At 44.7% G+C, this 23,427-nt stretch overlaps 1 protein-coding gene across 5 annotated transcripts in view; it reads right to left on the bottom strand.

Moving 5' to 3' along the window:
• Positions 1–23,427, bottom strand: part of FRMD3 (FERM domain containing 3) — a 219,829-nt gene that overhangs the window by 18,381 nt on the left and 178,021 nt on the right. For all 5 annotated transcript variants that reach the window (XM_054032510.1, XM_054032509.1, XM_054032508.1 and 2 more), the window contains one exon: positions 14,309–14,430. In XM_054032510.1, the coding sequence (XP_053888485.1) occupies positions 14,309–14,430 (122 nt within the window). The remainder of the gene's footprint in view (positions 1–14,308; positions 14,431–23,427) is intronic.

Raw genomic sequence — 23,427 nt, forward strand, 5'->3', positions numbered from 1 at the left:
TTGATTTGAAGTTAGAGGACTGTAAATTTGAATAGCTCACGAAAAACAAATTATGCATTCTATTACCATAGATCCACTAGGGAACTTCAGAAAGAAATGTTGAAGATTCAGTACCAAGATAAGAAAAGGCAGACACTTCAAGTCACACTATGGACTTTGCTCCACTAATGAGATAAAGATCTCACCATTCAAAAATAAGTGAGTAATAGCAAGAAATTAAATTACAGGTAAATTGAGTAAAAGATGCCTATTATGTTTACAGGGCTTTACAAGAAAATTAGAAAAGCTGCCTCCAATATGTAGAAATCTCAAAATGGAATTGTTATTTAATTTTAGAAAGCCATGGAGCCTGGTGACACCCTGCTGCCTGCTAGACCCTGTTTTGTACAGCAGGTATAATCAGCACTCAGAAGTACTATTCTGCTCATTTTAAGATCAAAGGCAGTTTGTTTATACAATGCAAAATATTTAACATTTTTCTCACCATCTGATATACAGTAATCTGTGGTGTATTTTATATTAAACTGGAATTATTTTAAGAATGCAAATGCATAATTGTACATATGTTCAATAGGTGAAGTGCAGTTCTAACCTGAAGTAACAATGATTTAGAAATAAAAATATTTTTTTTAAATAGAAGTGTGTGATAGAACTCTGTTCTGTGCACTGAAAAAAGAAAAGTGAAATAGGTTAGAAGTAGTACAGAATCTTTGCTGCACAAAAAGATCTTTCTGAACTTACTGCATCTTTCTGAACTTTAAAGATTACATTAAACCCCCATACTAAAGGCCACGGACTGTTATTTTGTGTTTTTATTAATCGGTTTTAAAACATCAAAACTGTTATGCAAAAGCGGCCAAATATTTAAAGTTGTGTGCTTAAGTTGTATGCATAAGATTTCCATGTGTACCTGCTGCATGCATGAAGTTCATATTTTGACATACAAACTTGGATTGGCAAATGTAAAATGGGTAACAACTGTAAGTACCTGAGTGTGTGTGTAGTTACATATATGGGTGTGCAAGGGCAGGTTTCAAGTGAAACAGCAACAAAGAGAATTACAGGTAAAGTATTCCATCTGTACAGGTTTCTCACTCAAAGACTGAGCTGCTTGAGGGATTTGTCAAAATAAAGTAAAGCAATAACACTGCAAAAGACAATGCACAAATCTAGGCCAATGCCCAACATTACTAACTATACATTTATATCCAATTGTATACCCACTATATATCTATCTTTTAATTAGACAGGTAAAGGTACATACAGAGGGCAGGATAAGATATCTCCAAACACAAAAAGAGGCACATACACAGAGCGTCTCATACCAGAGGATATATCCTCAGAAAAAATATGTCCTGAATTTGGCCAACTCAAATAGAACAAAAGTAAAGAAGTACAGAACTCTATGTGGAGGAACAGCTTGGGGAAGCTGACTTTGGGAATTAGTTCTGCAGGGCCAAGAATCAGAAGGGCTCTTTCCTGGAGCCAAATCTCAACACTAAGGCATAGTAAAAGTGTGCAGTGAGATTCATGCATAAATCGTCAATTGAAAAAGACTTAAAGCTAACAATTAATTGAAGCTAACAATTAAAGCCACTCTGCTTCAGACTGTTGTTTGACATATGATCCACAGTCCTCCATAGGTCAGAGCAGTAATTAATGCAATGTCTTAAAATAGTCCCTCAGTCATTCAGACGTGGATTTTATAAACAGTGCCAACTGAATTAGTGTCGATTAAAACAAAAAGTTGGGTGGACTTCCTAAAGTCTTAATCTACTCCAAATAAAGTATGAAGGACCTTTGGATGTCGAGCTTGTGGAAAAGGACCTCAAGGGGATGGGCATGAGAGTAAGAAAATGTTCAAAAGTGGCAGACTGAAGTGGAGATCCATCGCCAACTTTAGAATGAATTTAGGGTGAGACTAGAGCACCATCCTTTTCTTTGTAAAACTTGGCATAAGGTAGAAAGTCACTAAAAAGACTCAAGGTTGCTCACTCAGCGAGCTAAAGTCACTGCTACCAGCAGAATAACCTTCCATGTAAGAAATGTGAGCTCACATGTATCAAGTGGCTTAAATGGCACTTTCATCTGTCTGTGAGAACCACATTCATATCCCATGACTCAGGGGGCTTTTTAATGGGGAGGTTCAAATGTGTCAAGCCCTGCTTGAACCTGGTGACTAAGGGATCCAGAGACACTGGTCTACTTTTGCTAGTTCCTGATGGGCAAAATAACAGCTGAATAAACACAAAGAATTAGGCTCTATTACAGACACAGAAACACAGAGAGCAACCTAGCAGGTTTTGTGGGGGTACTGTGCTGGGGTCAGCAGGGCTAGAGAGCAGGACATGGTTCAACAGTCTCATAACATTGGGACGGCCCTGCCAGGCAATCTGAGGGGCTGGCGGCTGAGTTAGAGTCCACTGTCCCCTGGTGCTTCCTGGGTTCCTCCAGTGTCTGGGGCCATAGAGGCAAGTAAGGGAGCCCTCCCTTTCCACCAGTCCCAACCCAGGCCCCAATGGGGAAAAGGTTAAGAAAATCTCAGTCCCCGCTTGCTGGTGCAAAAGACAGCCTCCGTTGGGCCACTGCCAACCACCCCTGTTCTCTTTTTAGTTTGTGGCATGGTCCCAGCACTCATTTTCCCTCCCAGTTTCAGTAATTCAGACAGTCAGTTAGGCCTTCCAGCTCAGTGTCCAGTTGCTCTCCCTTCTCAGGAAGAACAGGGGTAGAAAGAGGACCCGGGCCGTTGGCCTCCCAGTTGGGTCTTACCCACAGTCCAGATCCTTCCCCGGTAGATCCCTGTGTTCCAGAAGCTAAAGCCTGGCTGCCTTCCTGCAGCAGTCTCAGAGTCCCCTTTTAAGCAGGTCCTCCATTTGGAGCATGTTCTGCTGCTGCTGAGGGACAGGGCCTTCTTGGCCTAATAGTGCTCCACAATTCCCTTAGCCTCAGTTTGGGTCTGTAAACCCCATCACAGGCACCTAAAGAGATCCACATGTGCCCATTTGCCCCACACTGAAAACCTTTTCCTGGTGCACAATACAGGGACTCAACTCAGGCTTCTGCTTCAAGGATGAATTCTTTGAAGTACTTCAAATCAGCTTATTGTATGGACAGGAGTTTCTGAGGAGTGCCTCTAGAAATGTCCTTAAGCACTCCTCTCAGAGTTTGATGGCTCTGGATGACATCTCCAAGCATCTCTGATACTCACACCTCTAATGCTCATCTCCATAAAGAGGTCACGCTCATATGCGAGGGACATCTTGTACCTATATTAATGCTTTTTGAAAAGACCTACTTCAAGACTCTGGATCCATGTTGAGAACCGTGCAAATCTAAAAGCGCTTTAGGCAGAGTCAATATGGATCGGGGGATTGATCGATCTGGAAAGCCTGGAACATGACAAGTACTAATTACTTTTCTTCAGAAAAATACTCCAAAGCTGGCACTGATTTTTTTTTTTTTTTTTGCAAAGTTCCTAACACACTGGAGTCTTGAGAACGCTGATCACTAAGGCTTTGTCTACAGTATCACTTTTGTTGGTAAAACTTCTGTCGGTCAGGGGTGTGAAAAAAACCACACATCCCCGAGGACGTAAGTTTCACTGGCAAAAGTGCTGGTGTGGACAGTGCTATGTTGGCAGGAGAGGTTCTCCTGCCAACAGCTAATGGGCTTGTTGGGAATGGTTTAATTATGCCGGCAGGAGAGCTTTCTCCTGTCGGCAAAGAGCAGCTACACAGGAGACATTACTGCAGCACAGCTGTAGCAATGCAACTGTGCTGCTGTGAGGTCCTTAGGGTAGCCATAGCCTAAGAAATGCACCAAAGTGCTACATAACTTGAAGTGTTAAGGCTACAATGCTAAAGTATTAAAAAAGGTACTCTGAGGATATCAATGAAGCATACCAGATCAGCCCAGAAGCAGTAGGTGGTCATGGATTCTGAAAAGAACTCTACTTCTATGACCACCAAGCCAATAGTGCGGAAGAACAGATAGACCAGCAAAAACTGAAAATTTATTCAAGCAAAGATGCCTGAGATGCTGTCAGTGGAAGCGCCTGACTCCTGCAGAGAGCTCTTTCTCTGACCATGGTTGAGAAAGAACCTGTTAGAAGGTTCTAGGAAATGAGACAGCAGAAGTTAGAGTGTGACTGGGAGGGTGTGAAAGGTTTAATTGTCTCGTGTTTAACTCCCCTGGCTTTAGAGAATAAAAACTCAGTTAAGGGAGTTCTGCCTTGTCTTGCACTGGGAGTGGGAGACTCAACAGTGAGAATCCTGAGAGGACAGTATCTTTAAAGAAAAGTATTTTCCATTAACTGTAAATAGAAAGACATTAACCTTCATTTATATCATATCACCAGGGAAACTGTCCTGATAATTACTGCCATCTCCCAGCACATTTCTTAAACAAATCTACTTGTTTCTCTAGGGTTTTGTATTTCTCTCTCTTTCTGAAAAGTCTGACAAAATGATTTAGGTTGCTCAGCAATATAAAGAACAACAGGCACCTGTTACTAGCCTGAAAAATGCAGGAGTACTGTTATTTTAAAAGCTTTCGGGGGGCTGAGGAGGGACATAATTAAGATATAATGTTGAAATGTGATTGTGGCCTGCCCAGGATGCATTGGGAGAGGCTGGGTGGGAGAGGTGCTGACAATGTGCCTCTCAAGGCAGACTAGGCCAGATTTTAAACCTGTCCTCCCTAAACTGTGAATGTGACCTAGTAGTTTTGTTAAAATATTTTAATGGTATGAAGACAAAGATGTAGAGATGTAGAAAAGAGTGTTCCCCACTCTCCCTCTTTCCAGAACCATTGCTTTTAATTATAGCTGTTAACCACTTGGACTGTGTCTGTGTCTACATGAATCAGCGCTCTGTCCAGTGGCTCTCACTCACTCGTTGTTGCAATGCACTGATTGAGAATGATCTTCTGCATGCTCAAGACACATGGGAGTGCAAGATCTATGACACCTGGTACAGGAAGGGGCAAGGAGGTCCTTGCCAACATAAAAACTTAAACAAAGTATTAGAGATACATTTCCATCTCAATTCTGTTACTCATAGGCAGAGTTTTGTCATGTTCCCTGAAGTCATTCTAGTCAGTGCGACTAAGTATGAAGAATATTATCCTTTTACTTGTAGCTCTTCCAGCACTGGTCTGGTAAACAATCCACAAGAAAAAACAGTTACCTATCTTTTATAACTGTTGTTCTTCAAGATGCGTTGCTCATGTCCATTTGATTCTAGGTGTGCGCCGCTGGAGATTTTTGCCTTAGTGGTATCTGTAGGGTCAGCTGTGGCGCCCTCTTAAGTGCCGCGCTCATGCGTCAGTATATCAGGTGCTGCCGGCCCTGCACCCTCTCTACATCACCACGATCTACATCCGAGAATATTGAAGGAATTGGCGCGGGAAATAGCAGGCCCGTTAGCGATAATATTTAATGAATCTGTAAACTCTGGGGTGGTCCCGTTAGACTGGAGAATAGCTAATGTGGTTCCTATTTTCAAGAAAGGGAAAAAAAGTGATCCGGGTAACTACAGGCCTGTTAGTTTAACATCTGTAGTGTGCAAGGTGTTAGAGAAAATTCTGAAAGAGAAACTAGTGGAGGACCTGGAGGGTAGTGGCAATTGCGATAAATTACAACATTACAAGTAACGGATTTATTAGATAAGGGAAATGCGGTGGACCTAATATACCTGGATTTCAGTAAAGCGTTTGATACTGTACCCCATGAGGAATTATTGGTTAAACTGAAAAACATGGGGATCGATATGAAAATCCAGAAGTGGATAAGGAATTGGTTACTGGGGAGAATGCAGCGGGTTGTATTAAAGGGTGAACTGTCAGGTTGGAGGGAGGTTACTAGTGGAGTGCCTCAAGGTTCGGTTTTGGGACCCATTTTATTTAATCTATTTATAACTGACCTCGGAACCGATTGCAGGAGTGGGCTGATAAAATTTGCGGATGATACGAAGGTGGGAGGCGTTGTAAATTCGGAGGAGGACAGGGATATCCTGCAGGGAGACTTGAATGAGCTTGTGAATTGGAGTATCAGAAATAAGATGAAATTTAATAGTGAAAAGTGTAAGGTGATGCATTTGGGGATGACTAATAACAATTTTAGTTACAAGATGGGGACGCATTGGTTAGAAGTTACGGAAGAGGAGAAGGACCTAGGGGTTCTTGTAGACCGCAGGATGACTATGAGTCGACAATGTGACGTGGCGGTGAAAAAAGCCAATGCGGTCTTGGGATGCATTAGGCGAGGTATATCTAGTAGGGATAAGGAGGTCCTGCTTCCGTTGTACAAGGCGCTGGTGAGACCTCATTTGGAGTACTGTGTGCAGTTCTGGTCTCCCATGTTTAAAAAAGATGAACTCAAACTGGAACGGGTGCAGAGAAGGGCCACTAGGATGATCAGAGGAATGGAAAAGCTGTCGTACGAAAGGAGACTAGAGGAGCTTGGGTTGTTTAGTCTGACAAAGCGAAGGCTGAGAGGGGATATGATTGCTATCTTTAAATATATTAGAGGGATTAATACAAGGGAGGGAGAAGAATTATTCCAGCTTAGTACTAACGTGGATACCAGAACGAATGGATACAAACTGGCCGTGGGGAAGTTCAGACTTGAAATTAGATGAAGGTTTCTGACCGTCAGAGGGGTGAAATATTGGAACGGCCTACCGAGGGAAACGGTGGGGGCGACGGACCTGTCTGGTTTTAAGATAAAGTTAGATAAGTTTATGGAGGGAATGGTTTAATGGTAAAACATAGTAGTCAAGGAAAGCCAAGCAACGGTGGGTAAATAGTATAATGGCTAACGGGGTCGGGCTGGAGACTCTTGCCTATATGCTCGGGGTCTTACTGATCGCCACATTTGGGGTCGGGAAGGAATTTTCCTCCAGGGCAGATTGGCTGAGCCTCTGGAGGTTTTTTGCCTTCCTCCGCAGCATGGGGCAGGGATCTCTAGCAGGAGGGTCTCTGCCGATTGAAGTCACTAAAAACAGGATTGGGGACTTCAACAGCAGAGTCCAGGGAAGGGGTAGGAACGGTTTTATGGCCTGCAGCATGCAGGGGGTCAGACCAGATGATCATAATGGTCCCTTCTGACCTTAAAGTCTATGAGTCTATGAGTTCCTTCTTGCCAGCAACTCCGACAGAGGGGCAAGAGGGCGAGTAACAGAATGGACATGAGCAACACATCTCAAAGAACAATAGTTACGAAAGGTAGGCAACTGTTTTTCTTCTTTGAGTGCTTGCTCATGTTATTTCCATTCTAGGTGACTCACAAGCAGTATCCCCGTAGGTGGGCTCAGAGTTCACGGTCTTGCGGCTTGCAACACTGCTCTACCGAAGCCAGGAGTGTCTTGAGCTTCCTGGGTAAGCGCATAATGAGACAAACGTGTGGATAGATGACCAGGTAGTGGCCCTACAGATATCCTGAATCGGCACCTGGGCCAGGTAGGCTGCCGACAAAGCCTGAGCCCTAGTCAAGTGGGCAGTCACTGTTGCTGGTGGAGGCACTTGGAATGAGTTCCCCCTGGGGTGCCACCTGGAACTGGGGTACTGCTGAGCCCCCTGACCCACCAGCCTGGGCTCCCTCTCACACTGTACTGCTGTGGAAAGCTTCAAAGCCTTCCAGCCTGCACTTTCACCAGCATTCATATAGGTAGGGACACACCGAGCTGCAGTTACACGCAGGCTCTCTAATCACCAGCTTCCCAGGCTGACAGATTCTTAAGGCACAAGCTGCCCTGGCTCTGCAGCTTGGGTTTTCCACGATTTCATACACGGCCTAGAAATCCCTCTAGCCTGAGACCATCACTTCCTAACCATCGCCACGGGAGACCGGTGCCTCAAGGAGGAGGATTGGTACTGCGACAGAGACCACTCCCGCTGTCTCGGAGACTGGGATCTGTGCCGAGGAAACAGCCGGTGGGAGGATGATCGGTGCTGGTGATACGGTGACCAGTGCTTCCTCTAGGCGACCTGTGTCAAGAGGGCAAAGACCATGAGCACAGTGCCAGCAATCTAGGACATCCCACAGAAGACAGAGACCTGGGGCATGGAGACGGAGGGTGCTGTCTCATCTCTGAAGATTGGCGTCCTTCACCCACCCTCTGGGGGGTCTTTATGGATGGCTTTCCCTCACCAGGAGCCTTTGCTGTGTCCTGTCACACACGCAGTGCCGGCGGCGCTGGTAGAGGCCTCTGTTCTCTGGGCACCAGGAGAACCTGGGAAGGCATCGGCCCTGCCACCAGTCAGGGTCCCCTACCACTCCCTGGAGTAGATGGCCTTCAGGGGGCTTGAGGACTCCCTGGGGGGGCATCCCCATGTGGCTCCGGTGTGGGGTGTCAGCCCAAACTGGGTCCTTTGCCCTTCTTGCTCAGTGCCGGGTAGTCGCTCTTCTTCGACCTCTTCTTAGGCACCGGCGATGGGGAGCAGTGCCAAGTGGAGCCCAGTGCCAGGGGTGCGCTTTGCACCAAGGCTGAGGTGCTAGGGGCAGTCTCCGTCTGGGAAGGCTCAGATGCCGGGCAGAGAGCAGCCTCCAGGAGGAGGTCCCTCAAATGGATGTCTCATTCTTTCTGAGTTCTGGGACAAAAGGTCTGCCTTAGACAAAGAAACGTGTATTTGATTCTCTTTCTGAGTTTTGGGACAAAAGTTCTTACAGATGCAACATGTCCTTCACATGTGATTCCCCAAGCACTTGAGGCTGCTATGTGGGTCACTAACAGGCATAGGACTTAAAACCTGGAGCACGGGGCATGCCTCATCTTGGGCAAAGTCCCCGCTGGGATTCTCTCTCTAACTACACTACTTAACAACTACCGTACTTACTGTAAACAAACTATTTAAAAGGCCTTAAGGCTCGAAGACTGAAGTAGAAGAACTGCTAACCCTTGCAAGGAAAGGGAAAGACGCTCCGACTAACCATCATGGGCAGTAAGAAGGAATTGAGAGGGCGTAGAGCTGGCAGCACCTAATATACCAACCCATGAGCGCAGCACTCAAGAGGGTGCCACAGCCAGCCCTACGGATATCGCTAAGGCAAAAATCTACGATGGCCACGCACGTGGGCATGCACACCTAGCATAGAATCGACGTGAGCAAGCACTCGAAGAAGAATATAATTTTGAAACTTTGGGGCTTAAGATAGAGCAACCAGTTCTGCATCAGGGTGTTCAAACTGGCAACAAGTCATCTCAACCTGATATTTGGGTGATTACTTGCAAATTTAAGTGCCCACATGACGAACCAGGCACCAAACTTTGAAAATTTGGATCTGTTTGGTTGCTCTAAACAGAAATGCTTTTTTATTATTCACTTTTAAAACTTCTCTAACTAACAGAACAGTAATTTTTGATGCCATCACCAAAGTCTATTGGCTTTGCCTGCACTGCAATGGACTGCCATGACCTTCTGTCCAGTCAGAACACCCTTCCTTCTGTACTATTCATGCTTTTGCCTTGGGGAAAATTAGCAATACCATGCAGCATTACTGAACAACTTGTGTATTTATGGAAGAGAATTTCATTTTACAGGCAAGTCTACACAATGTGCTTAGATTTTTAGGAATGACATTAGATGTGTTAGAATGATTGGGATTTATTTTTAGTCCCTACATTTTTTGTTTGTTTTCCCTTCTCAAACAATTCTCCTGAGCACAAACAGATAGGTTTGAAGTTGTTCAAAATTTCATACAGAAGGTTTCCTGTGCTGTAGTTCACTTTGATATCTTTGTTACTTAGCAACTTTCAAATAATTGGCATGAAATCTACCTCATTGCCTGGCAGTTTCTGTAGAGTAATTTAGTTTAATACTTCTCATAGACTTGGTCAACTTGTGAATTAATTTCTCAGGCAATTTTAGGAAGCAAAGTGATATTTTCAAGGAGCTCATTAAAATGGTAACACAAGAAACCACCAAGCCACTGCACATTGGGCAATTCATTCAGCTACCACATATAAGGCTGATTGAAATTCAGGGACAAGCAAGAGGTGCTAGGCTAGCAGGTGAAATATTGACAGGGCTAACACTGGTCTGGGAGTCAAGAAACCTGGTTTCTACTGCTGGCTCTGCTACCAGTTAACCATGTGAATGCAGACAAGTCATTTAACTGCTCTGAGACTCTGTGTAAAGCAACTATTAATGCTTACCCCTGTTCATAAGACTGACACAAGCACCTCTGTAGTCACACTCTTCACACTATTGTAATAATCTTTGTACAAAATATGCCTTGTGAGGTATCATTTGAAAACTAATAACTCACTGATAATTAATATTCTTGTATGATGTAAGCACACCGTGGGTATTAAGAGTTATGAATATATGCTAGAATTATGACTAAAGTGTGTTTAAAGTAGGCATGCAGAAAGAGTTGGTAGATAGGTCTGCCTTAGACAAAGAAATGGGTATTTGATTCTCTGACCACACCAGTCTTCAGACAAAGACAATGAAGGTCCATTTTTACATATTAAGTAAACTAAGCTATTAAGCTAACAAGTGGAGGAAGAAAGAGCATGGAGCTTCCTTCTCCACCAGAGAACATAAGAACGGCCATACTGGATCAGACCAAAAGTCCATCTAGTCCAGTATCTTGTCTTTCAACAGTGGCCAATGCCAGGTACTCTGGGGGAATGAACAGAATAGGTAATCAAGTGATCCATCCCCTATTGCCCATTCCCAGCTTCTGGGAAACAGAGGCTACGGACACCATCCCTGCCCATCCTGGCTATCCTCCATGAATTTATCTAGTTCTTTTTGAACCCTGTTATAGTCTTAGCCTTCACAACATCCTCTGGCAAAGAGTTCTATAGATTAACTGTGCATTGTGTGAAGAAATACTTCCTTTTCTTTGTTTTAAACCTACTGCCTATTAATTTCATTTACTGACCCCTAGTTCTTGTGTTATAAGAAGGAGTAAATAACACTTCCTTATTTACTTTCTTCACACCAGTCATGATTTTATAGATCAGCGGTTCTCAAACTGTGGGTCAGGACCCCAAAGTGGGTCACAGCCCCATTTTAATGAGGGTTTCCAGGGCCAGCATTAGACTTGCTGGGACCCAAGCCTGAAACTGAAGCCCAAACTCCACCCCCACCCAGGGAGGGCTGAACCTCAAGAGAATTGAATGACCTGAATACATACAATATTAAATCAAATTATTATATACAATATTACTGTATTATAAACAAGTGTACTGAGTGAGGTCTTTTCTGAAAGCTGATAGCACAACTGTTAATTAATATCATTGTGAAATGCCTGTATTAACACTATATGAGGATTTATGGATACTTAATGATATTTATTAAAGTTTGTGGCCAAACAGGGAGAAACAGGTTCCCTGCCAGACAGGAGAGAAGGCAGCTATTTACCTGTCTCCTATGTAAATTAAGCATTGTGGAATCAAAATAAGAGAAGCCCCATTTACACAGAAATCAGCAAAGGACTGGGAAGTTCACAGGAAGGGAAGAAAAGCATGAGGTCATCCTGACTCTTGAAAAGAAGTCACTGAATTTTGGAAGATCTAAGAAAAGACGGAAGCCATCTTTTCCCTCGATCACCAGACAGGAACAAGGGAGTGGAGTTCACACAAGTTGTGAAAGATGGGTCCTTCAATCTGGGGAGGTGGAGAGAGGGTCTAAAGTGTCTGGAAACTGAATATAGTTGAGAAACCTGCTTAGGCAAAGAACTTTCACCCAGGAAGACCAGGGAAGACAGCGCCTTGTACTTATGTGGAAGGTCCTGACTGAGGGAAAGTAAGCCATGGCTGGGAAGAAGGAAGATTGATGAGATAAACCATCTTGAACAGACCATAATTTGCTAGATTAAGGTTTAGACTTTTAGATGCATGTTTTCACTTTTATTTCCTTTCTAACTGTATTCCTTTTACTTGGCATTACTTAACTTATGTCCTATTATTAATAAATTTGTTTTATTTTAACTATAAACTAATTCACTGTGGGTTTAAAAGGAAGAGTGTATTTACCCCAGTTAATAAGATGTGATGTACTTGTGTGTCTTTAGAGGAACAAACTAACCTTATTATTTCTCTGAGTCGTCCATGAGAGGGCTGGACATCACAGAGCATATGGGTTGGGGAAAATTGAGGACTGGGAGTGTGGTGTTATCACCCTGCTGGATGTAACCACAGCTGGTGGTGGAAGCCAGAGCAGGGCTGTAGACAGGCTGCTGGGATCACAGCCACTGAACCAGGGCTGTCTAGCACACAGACACTTCAGAGTGTGACCTGTATGCTTGCAGGCTAGTTGTGAACATCCCAGGCTGGGAGCTACAACAGCAAAGCATTGAGAGGCATCCAGGTTGCAGGGGAAGTGGTGACACAGCCCCTCACTGGGCTGGATAGCACCCAGGGGCGGCTCTAGCCTTTTTGCCGCCCCAAGCACGGCAGGCAGGCCGCCTTCAGTGGCTTGCCTGCAGGAGGTCCCCGGTCCCACGGATTCGGCGGCATGTCTGCGGGAGGTCCCCGGTCCCGCGGATTCAGCGGCATGCCTGCGGGAGGTCCACCGGTCCCGCGGCTTCGGTGTACCCGCCGCCGAATTGCCGCCGAATCCGCGGGACTGGCGAACCTCCTGCAGGCATGCCGCCAAAGGTGGCCTAACTGCCGCTCTTGCAAGGACCAGCAGGGCGCCCCCCGCAGCTTGTCGCCCCAGGCACGCGTTTGGAGCGCTGGTGCCTGGAGCCGCCGCTGATCGCACCCCAAACCCCGTAACAAAGACACTAAGATCTATGGAGGAAAATAATATACAAGTGCTAAGTATTATTACTAGCAGTCATAGTAATTTAATTATGCTTATGGTTCCTCCTAGGAGACAATCCATAGACAAACATTTGCATTAGGTCTTACAACTTTAAATCTAAAGTAACTATATCAGTATCTAACTGAAAGTCAAGGTGGCTACTGAACTGTACATGTTATTCATTTGAAGTCTATCAACATTATCCAGTGAGCACTACCCTTGACAGTTTTCAAAATTGGATTTCACTACTGCACCTTTTCATCTTATCCACTTCTGCAGCTAGGAAGCCCTATAGAAGGGACATTAGCTGATTTTGCCAAAAAAAGGCTGGGTTTTTTTCCGAATTATTCTGTAATTGTGGTAACTGTCTTCTAGTAACACAGTATTTGGTGGTTATCTGGTAACCAGATAATGAAGTCACCATAAATACAAACCTTTCAAAGCTGTAGCTAACAAGTCGTTTATTGTAAATTAACACTAATTACATAGTTACCTACAGTAATGGGTGAATGACCAGATGTTTAGCTAAGTACCCAAACATTCAAATGCTTAGCCAAACATCATCCAACCCCTTTGGATGAAATCCTGACCCCACTGAAGTAAAAGGCAAAATTCCCTTTGACATCAGTAGAGCCAGGATTTCACTTTTTGGGTCTGTAAAAGGAAGGTAGAACTCTTATGAAAACAGACACACTTGTGAGATTTCTAGTACTTCCTGCTGCAGCAAGGTGAAACCACAAATTTCATCTCCAGCTCAATGAAATCAAATTCTCTGGTGAAATACCATTGGCTTTCCATATTTCTATTGAATCTACAGGGGGAATTTTTAGGTAGAAAGAATGTAATTATTTATGTTGAGATTCATACCCTTACTTTTAAAAACCATGCTATGGGATCTTTAATGAACACGTCATCTGAGAGTTAGGTGCAGAATGTGGGCAAAAAGCAGTGAATAAGCAAACATGTAGACATCCTCTTTATATAAAGAATATACTCAAATGTTCAAAGAGTCCTCAGAATAATGTCGACAGGAATCAATGGAGTTGCATTAGCAGAGAATTTGGGCTGGAATTCTTCTTCACTATGTCCTTAAATTCTATGTAGTTTTGTTGCGAAATCTCAAACAGCTGCCGCATTCCATCAGAGTTCGTTGCATGTCATTATTTAGTGGAATGATCCCCATACTTCTTACCTATTTTGCAGGTATGTTGTGAGGCTTTCTGTGTTTGTTTTTTTGAGTGCCTTTCACCTGAGGATCTCAAAACTGTAATCCCCATTAATTCCTCACCAAGACAATTATTCTTAAGTCATTCTACTTGCATAGAGCTTTCACACCACAAAAGTCTCAGAATTAGTAATAATTTTTCAATACAATGCACAGAGGAGTTAATGGTGTAATTCCTAATGGTAACTGTACAGCTATTTCCACACTTACTAAGTTGATATTGCACCTTTAATTAATTAATCTTTCCATGTGTACAGGAATGTTTTAACAACAGTTTATAACAGTTATGATTTTGAGTATGAACCAGTCAGATAATTGACTCACCTTCATCTAAAGAAACCTCTTCTTCCTCACTTGGAGAAGGAAGGAGGGGCTGTAGTGGTTCCATATTGATTATGAGTTGTTTATTCAAGGAATGAGAGCTACGACTCTGAGGAATGCTGGTTCTAAAAGCAAAGATAAACAGCATCAGTTTGTTCAAGAAATCATTACAAATAACTACAACTGCCTTTGCCCCGTCTCAAAATAATTTTGCATAAGTTATAATGGCCCTTTCCCCCCCAGGGGAACATGCCACTTACAGTGAATATCCTTTGACTCCTCCCCTATCTATTAGGTCACACCCTTGGCTGAATTGTGGCTCTGCATCTGAAGTTCTGCAGAGGGGCCAGTAGTGGCTCTGCAGTAGGGCGGCTTCCTGCTTCATTTAGCCTCACATCTTCTCATTTTATACTGCATTTCATCTTTACTGCTCCACTCCACGCGGCATAGCAGTGAGGAGAATACGGCCCATTAGAGAGAGAATGCTAATTATTTTGCTGAAGAACCATGCTCCACTGTCTCTGGGACTGGGTCAAGAATAAATCATGGAGTGTTTCTGTCACTCTCATCACTGCATGAAGAACAGCTTTCACTCTAGACACTGCCTCTAAAACATGCCTTCAGGTCCTCAATCTGTTTTTATTAGTCATTTATTATTATTATTATTAGCTCTTTGGTACAGCCTTCCCTGTTAGCAAGTGTTGATCTTGTTAGGGAAGGTTAAGAAGGTTCTAATTGACTCACTCAACCACTTGGCTCACTATCTTAGTCACTTGTTAAGAAGACGAGTAGGTTACTCACCTGTGCAGTAACTGACGTTTTTTGAGATGAGCGGCCCTGTGAGTGCTCCACTCCAGGTGTTGGTGCGTCGCTCTGCCATCATTTGGGGATTTTTACAACAGTACCTGCATGGGCCGTGCACACGCGGTGCCTACCTCATGCGCTGATGGTGCCTCAATATCATGCGCGCAGCCCAGGCTTCTCAGTTCCTTCTCTACAATGGAGACCGCCCCAAACTCCGAAGTAGAGGGAGGAGAGTGGGTAGTGGAGCACCCACAGGGACACTCATCTCGAAGAACATCAGTTACTGCACAGGTGAGTAACCTCCTCCTCTTCTTCTTTGAGAGATGTCCCTGGGTGCTCCATTCCAGGTGGCTAAAAAGCAGTATCCCTTAAGGAGGTAGGGACTTCGGATCTGGTAAGAAAGCTGTAGCTCAGCTCGACCCATTCAAGTGTTGGTCGGGGTCCCTGAGTAAGAGCATAATGTTTAGCAAAGGTATGCTCCAAAGCCCAGGTGGCAGCTTTGCAAATATGTGTGAGGGGAATGTTACATAAGAATGCCACAGATGTTGACACAGATCTTGTGGCATGTGCCCTAATAGAAGTTGGAGGATTCATCTTCTTTAGTTGGTAGCATAGGCGGATGCAGTCTGCTATCCAGTTGGATAGTCTCTGAGTAGAGATGGATTTGCCTCTGGATCGTTCTGTGACTGAAATGAAAAGTTTAGGGGAGGCTTAGTCCTATCCAAGTAAAAGGACAATGCTCTACACACGTCAAGTGTGTGCATTGTTGATTCAAAAGAATTTGCATGCGGTTTAGGGAAAAAGGTTGGTAAGTGGATAGGTTTGTTGATGTGTAAGTACGAGTGCACCTTCGGAAGAAATTTGGGATGCATTCGGAGCATGACTTTGTACTTAAAAAAATATAGTGTACAATGGGTCAGCCATGAATGATCCAAGTTCTCCTACACGTCTGGTGGATCTAATCGCAACTAAAAACTAAAGTTCTCATGGATAGATGTAGGAGGGAGCATGTTGCTAGCAGCTCAAATAGTTGGTGCATCAAGCATCTGAGAACCAAGTGCAGGTCCCAGGGTTGAGTGGGTGGTCTAATGTCCAGGTATAGGGTCTGGAGGCCCTTGAGGAACCACTTTGTGATGGGATGGGCAAAGATAGTAGTGTCTCCAGTCTTATGGTGAAACACCGTCATTGCTGCTAGATGTACCTTTATAGAGCTAAAGGAGAGCCCAGATAGTCTAGTATTAATGAAAGAGATGTGGAAGCAGGAGTGGTTTACCTGATGGAGCATCAGTGAGTGAACCTAGTCCATTTATGGAGACAGATGGTACGTGTGGATTGCGTTCTGCTATTTTAACAGTACTATTTGTACCTGTTTAGAGTAGTCTAGTTCCTCATTAGAGAACCACTGAGGAGCCATGCTTCGAGGTGTAGTAGCATCATTATGTTGGGGTGGTGTAGTTGACCCCTGGGTTGTGATAATAGGTTTGGAAGGGTGAGGGGAGCAGAATCGGCAGGGAAACAGACATCCCCGTTACAAATAGGTACCACACCTGTCTGGGCCACGTAGAGGCTATTAGTATGACCCTGGCCCTCTCACTTGTATTTTTTGTAATAATCTGTGAAGACATGGTATCCGGGGGAATGTGTATAATAAATTGTCCTTCCATTTGATCATGAACGTGTCTCCCATTGAGTCCTTTCCAAGGCCTGCTCCGTAACAGAATTCCAGGCATTTCTTGTTGGTCACAGTTGCAAAAAGATCCAGTTGAGGGTAGCCCAATATTTTGAATATGTTGTGTAGGAGGGTATCATTTATCTCACATTATTGATCTAGGGGGGAAAGATCTCCTGAGCTTGTCCGCAGTAGTTTTAGTGAATCAGGTAGGTAGGAGGCTGAAATTTGGATATTGTATTGGAGGCACCAATTCCAAAGCTTCATAGCCACGGTGCAGAGCAAGTGGGATCAAGCTCCCCCTTGTCTGTTTATATAAAACATGCATGCAGTGTTGTCGGTCATGATCCTGATGTTTTGGTTCTTGGGAGAAATTGGAGGCAGGTGTTGCAGACCACTCAGAGCTCTAACAAATTTATGTATAGTGAGCTTTCTGTAGGGGACTGTAGTCCCTGAGTGGTATGGTGCACCATGTGTGGCCCCCTACCTGTGAGGGAAGCATCTGTGGTAATTATAACGGAGGGGGACTCCTGTACGAACGGGACTCCGGAGCAGAGGTTGTGTGGAAGAGTCCACCATGTGAGTGAGTCCTTGACTTTGATAGGTATGAATAGAAGATTGTTTAAACTGTGCACTTTTGGTCTGTAGACAGTGGTCATCCAACCCTGTAGGCACCGCATGTAGAAGCGTGCATTCTTGACCACAAAAGTGCAAGAGACCATATGGCCAAGAAGTTGCAGACAGTCAAGGACAGTGACCTGCGGGCTGTTCTGCAATTTGGCGACCAGATTCTTTATAGTGTTGAATTTGTTGAATGGGAGAGATGCGAGTCCGGTATGGAATCAAGGTGAGTGCCTATGAACTCCAGTCGTTGAGTAGAAGTTAATGTGGATTTGTTTTTGTTTATTTGTAGTCCAAGACCCTGGAAGTAATCAATGGTCATCTGTGTGACTTGGAAGGCCTCCTCGAGAGTCTGCGCTTTGAGCAGGCAATCATCCAGGTAAGGAAAAATTATCATTCCTTTATTCCTTAGGTGCGCTGTTGCCACTGCAGGAATCTTGGAAAAGATGCAGGGTGCTGTTGAGAGGCCAAAGGGCAGAACCCTGTATTAGTAAGGATTTGAGCTCATAACAAATCTGAGAAAATGCCTGTGGGCGGGGTATATAGTTACATAAAAATAAGCATCCTGCAGGTCAAGGGCTGAAAACCACTCTCCCTGCTCCAGCGCTGGAATTATGGTTGTGAGGGTAACCATTTTGAATTTTTGCTTTTTGACAAACTTGTTGAGTCGTCTGAGGTTGAGAATGGTTGCCATCTCCCACTTTTCTTATCTGTTAAAAAATAGTGGGAGTAAAACCCCTTTCCCCTGTGCTGATCGGTCACCATCTCCACTGCTCCTATTTGTAGAAGATGTTGCACCTCTGGGTTGAGCAAGTGGTCGTGAGAGGGGTCCCTGAAGAGGGACGGGGTGGGTGGTATGGACAGGAAGGGGATGGAATAGCCCAATTGGAGAACCTCTATGGCCTATCTGTCCGTAGTGATGGCTCGCCAGTTGTGGTAGAATGGGAGCTAACGGTGGCCAAAAGGTTGGATGGGAAGTATAAGCGCTGGAGTGGTTGGGAGGTCTTCTATACCCTCAACCAAGGCTTCAAATCTGCTTATTAGGTGGAGGGGGTTGGGACGGTGCTGATGGCGTGGAGCAGTGGGATTGATGCCTAGGTCTCTGGCATTGTTGTTGCTGGTGGTCGTATGGCCTCTGGTGGTGTTGTGTGTAGGCCGGGTATTGTGGGCGTTGGCAAGGCTGATACCTGTATTGTCTTCTTCTAGTTGCCGGTGTAGGGATGCATAGGGATCTCAGCATCACTCTGGAATCCTTCATGGTATGCAGCACCTTGTTGGTCTTTGCTGCAAATAACTTTTTGCCATCAAAGGGGAGATCCTCCATGGTGTTTTGCACCTCACATGGGAAAGAAGAGGAGGAAAACCATGAAGCTCGACACATAATGACGGCTGTCACAGTGGACCTGGCAGCTGTGTCCACAGCATTGAGGACAGCCTGTAGCGCCATGCAGGAAATAATCTGCGCTTCAGAGACTACTGCTTTGAATTGTTGTCTCATCTTCTGGGATGTCATTAATAAAGTCCATGAATTTCCCATAATTTCTGTGGTCATATTTGGCTAGTAGAGCTGCATAGTTTGTTACCCTGAACTGCAGCGTAGATGATGCATAAATTTTGCGGCCGAGTAGGTCCATTCTTTAACTTTCCTTATCAGAGGAATGCTGCTGTTTGTTCCTTTGGGTGGCTGCTTCTACTACCAGTGAATTTGGTGCTGGATGCATGAAAAGGAATTCTGAGCCCTTGGAGGGGACATAATATTTCCTGTCTGCCCTTTTGCAGGTAGGGGGTATAGTGGTTGGGGTTTGCCAGATATTCTTGGCAGGGTCCATAAGGGCTCCATTAATAGGTAGGGCAATCTTGGAGGAGGTTGGAGGTTGTAAGATGTCGGTCAGCTCATGCTGAGTCTCTGACACCTCCTCCAAAGTGATCTTGAGCTCATTAGCCACTCTTTTGAACAGGTCCTAAAATCATCTCCTGTCATTGGGGGTGGGAGTATAATAGCCTTGTCCGGTGAGGAGGATGAATTATTATTTGGAGAGGTGTCAGATGCCCCCTCTTCTACGTGCATCATTGCAGGTTGCTCCTGTCTGTCCATTGCAGAAGTGTGCACGGGTTCAGGAGCACATATGGTGTCACCTCTTCGTGGACTGTGTTGTTACTATGGTGCCTGCTGTAGAACCCCCACAGGCTCCAGTAATGCCATTGTCCGGGGAAGGGCCTGGGTGGTCCCATCCGTGGGTATACATACCAGGGTGGTAAGTCTCTAGAATATGAGGACCTTGATCTCCTTGGTCCCATGCTAGCAGGAGTCTGAGGGGAGGAATGGTGTGGTGAAAAAACTCCCTCCACTTCATCATCCTCATTATTAGAAAAGCGAGAGGGAATAGGGGATAGCTGTCGGTGCCATACCGACAGTTCCAGTGAGAGATTGGTACCAAATAATGGGGATTGGCGAGACTAGCAAATCACTCAAATGAATAAACTGCGGTGCCAAGGTAGAAGAAGTCGAAATATACTGCACTGGGTGCAGCGGCGGTGTCGTAGGGTTGGCCAGTGCAGATTGGTACGGCGCCGTATGCCGTGGGCGGCACGGGCAGCCTCAGTTGAGTTGGCACCAAGTCCTTTGCAGTGCTGTGCGGTGGCATATTAGAAGAGGCAGGCAACTTTAAGCCCATAGCCTAGGCACTGGAGTGGTGCGTACCGACAGCGGCCGGGGTACGGACGGTGCTGGAGGTGCCCAGAGCGTATTATGTGCTGAGCTGCGGAGCGGTCGGCACCGAAGACACAGACCTGCTCTGAGACCGTTTGGAGGCCGGCTGGTCAACATGAGGTGATGAAGCTCGCCCTTTTGTTGTTGGTTTTTTATCCTTTGTCGACTTAGGCAGGCTTTGTCTTGAGTAGGACTCCTGACCTGGGTCTCAGGCAGGTCTCAGGGACTTCTCCAACAGAATTAATTTGAACCTTAGTCTCTGTCCTTTCGTGTCCTGGCCTTCAGCTTACTGCAGTGAGCACATTTTGGGGGGGATGTGGGACTCCCTCAAACAATGAACACATTGAGAATGGCCATCAGAGATAGGGATGGTCTCTCTGCACGTGAAAAGAACAGGAGTACTTGTGGCACCTTAGAGACTAACAAATTTATTAGAGCATAAGCTTTCGTGGACTACAGCCCACTTCTTCGGATGCATACAGAGTGGAATAAATATTGAGGAGCTATATATACACACATACAGAGAGCATAAACAGGTGGGAGTTGTCTTACCAATTCTGAGAGACCAATTAAGTAAGAGAAAAAAAACTTTTGAAATGATAATCAAGATAGCCCAGTACAGACAGTTTGATAAGAAGTGTGAGAGTACTTACAAGGGGAGATAGATTCAATGTTTGTAATGGCTCAGCCATTCCCAGTCCTTATTCAATCCTTTGTTGATTGCGTCTAGTTTGCATATCAATTCCAGCTCAGCAGTCTCTCGTTGGAGTCTGTTTTTGAAGTTTTTCTGTTGTAATATAGCCACCCGCAGGTCTGTCATTGAATGACCAGACAGGTTAAAGATTTGCCCCTCTGCCATGTACATTGGCCAAACCGGACAGTCTTTCCGCAAAAGAATTAATGGACACAAATCTGACATCAGGAATCATAATACTCAAAAACCAGTGGGAGAACACTTTAACCTGTCTGGTCATTCAATGACAGACCTGCGGGTGGCTATATTACAACAGAGAAAGAACCGAGGAGCCCGGGCCACACGCGCACAATATTGAGGCACCGTCAGCGTGTGAGGCAGGGACCACATGTGCATGGCCTGTGCAGGTACTGCTGTAAAAATCTCCGAGCAAAGGCACAGGGATGCACCCACAAGGACAACTCTCAAAGAAGAATGGAGTGGTGCTTTCAAGAGGATATTTTGGGTTGTTGTGATAATTGGGCCCACATATTTACTGCAGTTGTGAGTTAACTATAAGAAGTGAGTGAAAGTTCATAAGATGTCACAGTAATTTATAACAACAAATGTTGATGGGAAAAAGTACGAAAGGGAGTCAGACAAGACCAAATTAGTCCATGCAAAAAGGCCTACTGATATAAATCAAGGACTGTGTTCAGATCATGCTTGGTAAACAAGAAAAGTGTGGAACCAGAAATCAGTGAACCAAAATTGTTGTGTCAAAAACTAGGTATTATTGGACAAAATAATGAAGGAATAGGCTATTCCATCAATCACTTTGTGGGTCCTTAAACAGGACTTTCAGGAAAAAAATTGGCTAGTGGAGGCGGCTTCACCATCCTAGCTGCTATCCCCACTGTCTCCTGTGACCCCGGACCTTCTTTGTCCTAATCCTGAGAGATGTCCTGACCAGACTGAGCCAGAGAGAGAGGAACCCAGATGACATCACCACTTCAAATGTTTCCAGCTGAATCCCAAACACCACCTGGGATGAAACAGGATCAGACATAGGCACCGCTTCCTACAAGTTCAGGGGGGTGCTCAACCACCTGCTCCGCCCCAGGTCCCACCCCTTCCCTCATGCCCCACCCATCCTGCCTCTTCCCACCCCACCCCAGGCCATGCCTCCACCCCAAACCTTCTCCCAAGTCCCTCGCCCTGCTTCTTCCAGCCCCACCTCTTCCCACCCAGTTCCGCCCCCTCCCCTGAGCGTGCCCCATCCCCACTTCTCCCCCTTCCTCCCAGCGCCTCCTGCATGCTGTGAAACAGCGGATTGCGGTGGGCAGGAGGCACTGGGAGGGAGGGGGAGGAGTTGATTGGCAGGGCTGCCAGTGGGCAGGAAGTGTTGGAGGGGAGAAGGGGGAAGCTGGCTGCCAGTGGGTGCTAAGCATCTGCTAATTTTTTCCCTGAAGCACCCACGGAGTCGGCGCCTATGTGATCAGACCTTAACAACAGCAACAGCTCCAGGCTGCCTCAACTAACTTCTCTTTTCCCCAAAATGGACAGTCATTACCATTTCATCTACCATACTGTCTATGAGTCTGTCAAACAAGGGGGCTTTTCCTTCTAAAAACTCACTCCAGTTAAAGAGAAATGGAAAGGGAAAAGGGATGTTGTTAAAATGAAGGCCTCACTTAATACTTTACATTTCAAATGCTTCAACTGTTTTTTCTTCTTTTCTTCATCTTTAATAAAAGGTTAAAAGAATTTGTATTAATGGTGTAAAGAGAACAGGAGTACTTGTGGCACCTTAGAGACCACGAAAGCTTATGCTCTAATAAATCTGTTAGTCTCTAAGGTGCCACAAGTACTCCTGTTCTTTTTGCGGATACAGACTAACACGGCTGCTACTCTGAAACCTATTAATGGTGTGTTTGCCATGGTGCTCAGGCTGAGGTCTCTGTATACTGAACCTTGTTTAACACGTTTAATACTGGACAGTGAGTGGGTTATGCTAACACCTTTGGGCTATATATTCTATTAAAATTAATACAACAGGAACCCCAGTAGTATGTTGTAAAGGTTTTTGTTAAAAGAGCCAAACCCTTGAATGAGGGCATGTTTCCAATTCCATATAGTATGTGGACCTTGTTTCAGTAAAGGCTGAGAAGGGCACTTGCCCACATTCTACTAATGCAATGTTCGTCTCATTACAAAATTATACACTACTTAAAATAGTAATCAAAAGAAAAGGCAGCCAAGTTCATGCAGCAATTTTGTACCATGCAGAGTAAACCCTCAGCGTAGGCAACAGAAGGTATGTATTTTGTCACCGTTCACTTACATTATTTTTGCAATGCTGTAAAACACAGAAAAGCCAATGCAAAAGAAATCTTTAAAAAAAAAAAATCAAACTCATATTTATCCCTCAGAACAGACTGGTAGAAAATGGACAACGAAGAATAAAGCAAGACAACTTGGACAATCACATGGATCTCCTATGTTAGTGTGAATTTGCACACTTTAACAGTGCATTCAATCTCAATGAAAGATTTACCCACTTATTTTTGTACTCTTATTAAGACACCTAATAATTTTTAGACCCTCCATTTGGTGCATCATTTAAATGTCACCTGGTTAATGTT

This window comes from Malaclemys terrapin, chromosome 6 (genome assembly GCF_027887155.1).
Source record: "Malaclemys terrapin pileata isolate rMalTer1 chromosome 6, rMalTer1.hap1, whole genome shotgun sequence".
In the NCBI taxonomy this organism is placed as follows: domain Eukaryota; kingdom Metazoa; phylum Chordata; order Testudines; family Emydidae; genus Malaclemys; species Malaclemys terrapin.